Raw genomic sequence first — 8,764 nt, 5'->3', positions numbered from 1 at the left:
GTCGCACGATTGGACTCTAACTAAGTGGAGAAAGGCCCGTCTGATCTCACAAGTACGTAGTTATTGACGTAAAACAACTATATGTCTGGCTTATAGTTAACTGCAAGCAGTCGGCTTTGCTCTGAGAAACCGACTTGACCTCTCCCCGTGAAAACAGCGCTTGTGGTCTTGAGGAGGTGGAATCGTCACTCACTCGAACCACCAGATCCTGAGCCACTGCCTAGAGCACCACCGCCATGAGAAACGGTGCCAGACACCAAAGAAGGCGAGAAAATGCTTACGCGCTCAATATCCAGCACTGACAAAATCTGGCTCTTAAAGAAAATTCTGAACATATAAAAAGAGCTCAAGAACTTTTACAAACCCCTGAATAGCTATTCCAAAAGCGCCACATTATTCATAGCCGTCATGACCTACTGTTATTTGAAAGAGTGGCGCAGTTGAATGCCCGAAGGGCACACTGGGACTACAAAGAAGTTACGCACATAGAAAAGGACTTCTTGATTTTGAACGCCTGCCGTTGATTCGGCGCGCACCCAGTGCATGTTCTATTCCGATGCACGCTCAACGCTTGGTGTTAGGCCGCCATCCTAAGAGGGTTGCCGTGGTACGGAACCGTACAAGTGATGTGGTCATCAGCAAAACAACATGGCGGCTGAGCCACCGTGATGATACGAGAATGCTTCAGAGGTGGTTATTGCTTGGTTATGTTGCATGGATTCCGGTTGAGCAGTAGCCATGGGACACTTAGACAGGATGAAAAAAAATTGGCTGAGGCACCTAAGGCTTATGGCTTATGTGTGGTAATGCGAAAGCATTATGCCGTTTTAGACCTCCGAACGTCGTGAACGCGCTCATGCTGTACGCTCATGACGGGGTGCCACCGCTTCCCCATTGGCTACGCTGTCACGTGCCCGATGACGCATGCACTCAGGCAACACCTTTAGTCCGTGAGATGGCTGCGACGTGACGTGTGCAGTGAAGCAAGCACTAGGCACACAGCTAGTGAACCAGAACCGAGGAGCAGCCGTGGCATAGCGAGAGCGTGCTCGTCTACCACCCCGGAGGCCTGGGCCAGATTCCCACTCAGAACGACATGGAGCAAAGATTCCATTCAAAGCCGTTTGTTTACTTTTTTTACAGGAAACTCACTGAGAAATTTGACGTCAATGCGAGCATTTCTTGAAGTGCTTTTACGCTCTCGCGCCGTCGGCCATTTTTGGCACCGTCTTTCGGTCACGCCGACGGCGACGGATTTCCCGTAATGCGGCACATAATGCCTTCGCATTGAAATCATTGTATAGGTGAACCGATACTCAGACAACAGATGTATTGTTACTGAGATGACACAAAGGAATCGATGTTCCTGCAGAATGACAAGTCAAAAGAACCGGTACGTGAATGGCCAAAGTACGCATGAAATTCAAGCAGCAGCGTCATGCTTTCCGAGACGCATGTGAATGGCGTGCAGGGCGGCAAGACACCATTTCCTATCCGCTGCAGCGATTCAAAACAACTAAGTTCGACAATACTGTGCGAAAATTAGTGTTTGCTTTCATTCCTTACTAATACACGGGTGTTTCATTTAGTTTCAGCTTGCCAACCTTCTTTTGCATTGCTAGGTGAATCTGCCAAATTTTAGAGCATTGCCTTTTCTATTGTGCTTGTAGTGGTCGCTTTCGTAGAAAAATGCGAAATATTGAATGTGGCACGAAGGTTTGGCGTCGCGTTTAAGCTGCTCGAACGGTGTTCTAAGACAACGTGGGAGTGACGTGTTCCCGTGACTCAATACGCAAGGGAACTGTAGCTGCACCTTGGAACAGCGGCCCGGCCTGTCCCAGGCATGTCAACACGCTAGAGTGATGATGAGTGCCGCCTACGGGGTTATAGGCATCGTAAATCAAGGGCGCACGAGGTGAAGTCGGTGATAAAGCCGTCGGCGTTTGCCAGCATCCTTCGGTTTACTTGCCGCCCACTACGCGTTGATCGCACAAAACTGCTCAACAGTAACTTTAGTGCTCGTGCACACAACGCTCGAACCCATGGCTCGACTACGTACGTTCGCCTGTCATATTGAACTGAGCGTGGTGGTGGAGTTCGTCCACCTCCATATTCCCCATTTGGAAGCGTCGTTCTTGCAGCCAAGCGCAAAGGCCGAGTGTATATAGGTCTCTAGTGACCTCCGGACACTCCACGCACTGTCCCCGCCTGCACCGTGGATGCCATGACTGTGTGTGGTGAAGACGAGAGTGCGCCTCTGTTGTTTGCGCGTAATTGACGTGGTAATAAATACGTGTGAAAGGTACGCGTACTTGAACCGGTCCCAGCTCCACCACCTAATCCAATGCTGCCGCCAGTGGAACCTAAAAGAGAATAGAAACCGAAGGAATTAAATAAATGAAGAGTTTCTTTTATGGTGCTTTCCCAAAAACCACACATTGGTTGAAGGTACGCGCAGAATAACATATTGAACCGCGTGTTTCAGAACACCCACGCTTAGCTGCGTACCTTGTGCAATACATGAAATTAATCTGTATTACTAAAACAAGCCACAACAATTATTGATGAGAAGTCTAATTATCACTTAAAATGCCGCCTCGATTCTCTCTTATTCAGCCTCTAAGCGCTCCTGGATCGCACTAAGAAATCATCTTGAACGTGTCCGAAGAAAACATAAAAAGAGCGAATGAGTCCTTGCATAGAAAAGTGAAGACAGCCTATGTTTGAGAAGAGCGCATGACATTGCGATACGGAAAGGGGAGTCACGATTCGCAGACATAAGAATGAGAGTTGCGCTGGCTAGACGTAAAGTTGTGATTCCGCCTGAAAGGCATGCACAGTGGGGGGAGGCTAAACAAAATTAATACGGTTGTTCAATTCAAATAGACACGTGTTTATTTTAATTGAGTGACTGCGTTTAACCCTCTAAGAAATGTTATTGCTCCGCGCAGGATCTGCCTGCATGTATCGGAGGTTACTCGACTGTTACCTATGGTTCTATCCACAGTCTGTTGTCACTGAACCACATATACGGCCTTACATATACGGCAGGCACTTCAAAGTGGTAAGCGACCATTACGCCTTGTGTTGGTTGCCACACTTAAAGGATCCTTCAAGTCGCTTAGCACGATGGAGTCTCAGACTCCTGGAATTCGACATCACCGTGGTTTATAAGTCAGACAGGAAGCACTTTGACGCCGACTGACTGTCGTGCGCCCCTACTGAGCCGCCATCGCAAGACGAACTGGACGACGACGCCTTCCTAAGAACAATAACTGCATAACGCGGAGCATCAATGAGCAGGCACGGAGTTACGAAGCCTTGGAGACTACTTGAAAGGCAAGACCTACATTCTCCTTAGGGCATTTCGGCGTGGACTGTCTTCGTTTTTTCGAGGACGTCGGTCCCCAATCAAAACGAACTTTTCCCCAGTCCGCGCAAACTACCTTCTTGTTGTATCAGCAGCCCTCCAGCCAGAAACCTTACATGCCCTGCACGTTGATCAGACATCCGGCTACGTTGGGTTTTCCTGGAGGCTTGCAAGAATACAAGAGAAATGCTATTGGCCTCGCCTGACTGCGACGTCGTCCGCTACGTCAAGACATGCCGTGACTGCCAGCGATGAAAAACACCACCGGCAAAGCCAGCGGCTTCACTACAGCCGATCGAGTTTCCTTGCCGACAGTTTCAGCAGGCCGCGATGGATTTGTTGGGACCCTTTCCGACGTCAAAAAATGAATCGTCGCTGCCACCAACTACCTTCAGGTACATACGGGGAGTGAGGAGGCTGAAGATGATTAAGCTACTCGTATGTGTACTTTCTTTTTCGGCGTCTTATGAAAACAGTGCTCTTATTTGTTACGGAGTGGTAGTTTCCATTTGGATTACTTATGCACGAGTTATTTGAAGTGCTAAAGCATTCTCGCGCCCATAACGTTATATTTCGTAGAGAAATAGGAGGTGCCGTTATCCCAGCCACTCTACATACCGCCTGCTGATCCACCGATTCCACCAAGGGAACCACCCTCAGAAACTCCTGAACCGCCGCCCATGCCATGACCACCGTGCGTACCTAAAAAAGAAAAGACAGAATCATAAGTTTAGCCGCTTGTTGTACTAACAAAATATTTCCTCTAAAAATAATGTTGACTGAGTGAGCATAAATATTGCAAATAACTTGCAGAAATATGTTTTATGTTGAAGTCATAAGAGCCGTGCATCAGTAATAATAGGTGCTGATCCGCCGTGGAAGCATAATGACTATGACGTTGCGATGCGTAATCCGAGGTTGCGGGACCCAGATGCAACACGCTCGTGTATTTAATTTAGGAGCACTTTGAAAATTCCAGGGGGCCAAAATCAATCCGGGTCTCCCATTACGGTGTGCCACGTTATAGGATTGTGAGCTTGACATATCTAAAATCCCAAATTTATTTTCAATAGTTTAGAGATGCTTGTACAAGCGTGTCCTCTTTTTTTTTTTTGAGACGTTATATACCGATTGAGTCGGGACGACATACTGCGGTTAGAAGGGTTTACAATTATGGAGAGAAGAATTTGCTTTGAGTTTACAGCTTTTTAAGCTATAGTACCTAATTTAATTTCAGAGAATAATCATTTTATTCCCGATCCAAAGCATTGTTTTCATAATAACAGCCGAGGTTCTTGTTTTTCGAAAGTTGCGTGATGGAGCAGTGCTCTTTAGAGCCTCCTGTTAGAGCTTTCGCATTCAAACAAACTTTCGCATTCGCTTCTCGGCAAGACGTTGGTGAGGTGGACTATAAGTAGCGGAGTGCGTAACTTAGGCGGAAGTTAAGGAACCCAATGTGGTGAAAAGTTGTCTGGAAACCTGCAATAATAACGTGATTTCGCCACTTAAAACTCCAGATTTTCTTCAAGCATGAAAGGCATTTGCACTGATTAGCCCCATCTTCCGATAGGTACCATTTCCATGTACGGCACTTACGTGGATTGTCTGTTCAAGTGCCTGACACGAAACTTCCTGGCCAGGTAAAGACGTATGAAAGGGTAATTATGTCACCACCTTAATCAAAAGAAATACATCAGCGTTTTTAGTGCATTGTATCTCCGCGATTGAGTCTATGGTTGCTGGTATTGGAGACAACGCTGAAAACGTTTAAGAGGGCATCGCAAAATTTGAACAAAGGAACTATTCAAATTCATCGCTTCTTATGCTGAAGAATGCGTCATGAAATTCCTGGTTTGCCATCGCCATTCTCATCACGTGTTTCACACAGAAATCGCAATATCAAAATGGTTTGATTTTACCAGTCACAAACTGTTTTGTTCAAAACGACTGTATAACGAACTCCCCATCATCAGGACCTATCAGTTGATCAAGCTAAGAAAAAGGGAGTGCTTTGATTTTATTGCATGTAACTTCCGAGCATCTGTTCCCGCGGACATCTCGAAGCAGTGAAAATTAAAAGCAGTAGGACTTTAAATATCCCTAAAACGATTTTAAGAATTCTGTTACAGACTGAAACAAATTTACACCCTTTGGGTCGTGTCTTGCCACGCAAGAATAACTGCCATCTGTGCTTCCGGAATTTCCTTTTTTTAACTCTGTAATCTCGGCATGCGCGTCATCAGCATGACAGGGCGTTCTCGGCAGGAAAGTAGAAAGTGCTGCGTTTTAAAGAAAGGAAATGCAAGTAACACAGTTTATGATTATCGTTATGTGGCAATTATACACCCCAAAGGGTGTACATTTGTTTAAGAGTGCGCCACCAGTCCTGTCTGCGTGAACCGGCGTCTGGTTAACAAGTTGTAGTCTGATAAAGAATATTTTGCATCATAAAGGAGCGAGTTACTGAACCCAGCAAGTTTCGCCAAGCTTTCCTTTGCCAAAGTGACCATAACACAAGGAAATACATTGAAGTTGGTGATGTCATCCTGATGTAGTGGCCCCTGGGGTTTCAGCACAAAATTACAGGCAGTAAACTTAATGCATTTTTATTGCTCAGTAATGAGCCTTTTTCCCACTAAATTAATGAAGATACGCTATTGGAGGAATTATTTTCTTGTCTAAAATTTTTTCTTTGTCTATAGCGTCCCACACAAACTTATGCTCAGTACCCCTATGATGTCCCGCATCCTTTGACAGTAAATGCGCACTTTACAAAGTTTCCGGGGTGCCTTTAATATTACTGATCTGTGCTTTCTATAATGAGAAGGTAGCAGTTGCACTCACCGAAACCAGCTGTCTGTTGTGGCCGGGATCCGAAGCCGCCCGAAATGCCACCGCCAGATCCTGGAAAAGAGGCTTTGGTTGACAGCGGGCAGTGCGGTAAAGAATACCTGCAGATTAGCGCTTGAATAAAGGGAAAATCAAACATCCACCCGTTCGTAGCAATTGCTACAAAGGAAACCATACGGGTTCCTCGAAAGAAAAGCCTCAGAGTTGAAGAAAAATTCGTCCTGGTCCTGGACTCGAACCCGGGACCACAGCTTTTCCGGGGCAGCCGCTCTACCATCTGAGCTAACCAGGCAGCTAGCAGATGTCTGATTTTCCCTTTATTCATTACTTCCCTCCACCTTGCGGGTTTCCGCAGAACTACTACGTCAGATTAGCGCTTGTAGATATTGCCGGTAAAGTAAATTGGATTGAAAAAACAAAGTAATCCTGGAATATATATGGCTTCAGGACGCCGAAATGATATTCCGCCGGTTGTCCCTGCTTATACGTAGAAAGGGTGCACCTTAATTCGTCCCGAGTTCCTGTTTCCGTTTGAGTCAGAGAAGCGCAGAGAAAAATTTGTTTTGAAGAAAGACTCAGGAGACATGGATCAAAATAAATGGGCCGCTAAAGATAACAAGTGTGTGCACCTGAATAGTTTGTACACAGCATAGAAAAAGAGGTAAAGAAAGTTGGCGGAATTGAAAGTTAAATAGTGGACCAGGTGTCATCAAAAAGAAGGTGAGGGAAAGAGAGACGCTGAATGGGATGCAAAGAACGGGAAAGAAAATGACCATGAAGATTTACAAGAGCGGGAAGGAAGAAATTAGAAAGCAAAATTAAGAGAGAGATTGATACCACCGGATTCGTTACAGGCATAGGTAGTGCTACAGGGTGGGTAGAGAAGTTTTGAGCAAGGTGAAATAGATAGAGGATATGTATCGAAAAATGTTGGAAGGAAAATCAGTTACAGCATGCCTGCTTAACTCCAGCAGGCTAGGTGACTATTTGTCACCGCTAGGTGACTATTTGTCACCGCCCCGTTTCAATGGGGGATGCCAATAAATCATAATCATCATTATTGCGATGCGCAGATCACGAAATATAATAACTTTTTCGGAGGCTCTGCATGCAGAAAGGATATTTCTTGCACATTATGGTAGAGTACAAGATATGTTATAAAGTAGCAGACACGTACCCAGGGTGAGGCCCGCCCTCCTCCCCCCTTCCGAAATTAAGCTGCATACCATCGCCTCCCCCCTCCCCGCCCACGTCACCACTCCTCACACGCACACTACTAAAGAGCAGCCGAATCAATCTTGAGACTTGACAGATATTCTACCGCTAACATTTTCCGGCCTTTTTAACTCCTTTTGTATGGCGGTAGTTATAGGCATCTTCTGGGGAGTGAAGCGTTGTTTTCTAATCGAATATTTGCCCGCGTGATTAACTCGAGATGCGTTCAGTTGTCACCATGCATTGCAACTGTCACGCGCATCGCTGTTGCTTCGTTAGTTCAACCTTCTTTATTTGTACTGATCCAGGAACCAGGAAAGGTGCTGAGTTCACAGTGAGCTGGTCTGTATGCGGCCGCAGAAAACGCCAGTTGCGTTTAACTTTTCCTTTTTCTTCATTATTTTCTTGATTGACGGCTCGCCGCGACGCTGGCAGATTCCCAGAAACATATATCCGTGATACGGGTTAGGTAAAGTGGAAAATAAAATCATGCAAAACAGCGTCCACAATCAAACCTTGAAATAACCATTAAACTCATAAACAATATGAATGTCACCTGTTTCCTCGCCTGGTTTTTTTCCTAATTGTACTGCAATAGTCGTGCGAATTTTGCGACTTGAAACAAGAGTAGCAAGGAGTTGAAAAACTAAGCCATCTGCTAAGGGAGAGAGCCGGTGCAACAAAGCAGGAAGGAAAAGGGAAAATTAACAAATCTAACCGTTGTTTGTGAAAATGTTTATTGATCAACATCTTTTTATTTAAAAAGGAAGCAGAGGAAACGCCGCCGGAAGTGGAAAATGATTCCGTCTGTCTTGAATGACGCTTCTGCAGTTATCAGTCGAACCGCGTGACGTGGCCACTTCTCTGTTGTGCTTATGTGGGTGTTTTTTTAACCTTCCGCAGTGGGCGCAATATGTCTAGTACCGCAGCGTGCTGCTTTCTACGTTGTTGCACGAAATTGGTGGCCACGCATCATTACGCATCTTCCCAAATAACAATACGAAATGGTTTTGGCACTGCCTAAGCTGTAAGTAAGGGACCGAAAAAAAACTGAGGTTTTCTTGGACATATATATATATATATATATATATATATATATATATATATATATATATATATATATATATATATATATAATTCAAAGAACGCTACTCGAAATCTTCATTTTACATTTTTCCCCGTTTACTTCTACTTGGCAGTGTTCTTCCTGCGCTTCTTTCCTGCGCAAGTACATTTGATGTGGTTCCTTGTTTGCCAAGTATACGAGACGTATCTCACAGGTACACCTGTGAGATACAGCTTATTTCATTTTTTTTTGCACGTTTACGC

At 45.2% G+C, this 8,764-nt stretch overlaps 1 protein-coding gene across 1 annotated transcript in view; it reads right to left on the bottom strand.

The window, feature by feature from the left end:
• LOC142588925 (uncharacterized) overlaps positions 1–8,764 on the bottom strand; it is a 103,671-nt gene that overhangs the window by 47,570 nt on the left and 47,337 nt on the right. The window contains exons 13-14 of the mRNA XM_075700736.1: positions 6,215–6,274; positions 2,313–2,363 (exon numbers count right to left, since the gene is read on the bottom strand). Of these exons, the coding sequence (XP_075556851.1) occupies positions 2,313–2,363; positions 6,215–6,274 (111 nt within the window). The remainder of the gene's footprint in view (positions 1–2,312; positions 2,364–6,214; positions 6,275–8,764) is intronic.

The sequence above is a fragment of the Dermacentor variabilis genome, chromosome 7 (assembly GCF_050947875.1).
Source record: "Dermacentor variabilis isolate Ectoservices chromosome 7, ASM5094787v1, whole genome shotgun sequence".
In the NCBI taxonomy this organism is placed as follows: domain Eukaryota; kingdom Metazoa; phylum Arthropoda; class Arachnida; order Ixodida; family Ixodidae; genus Dermacentor; species Dermacentor variabilis.
Note: the sequence above shows the minus strand (reverse complement) of the source record. Positions and strands in the feature narration are given on the sequence as shown.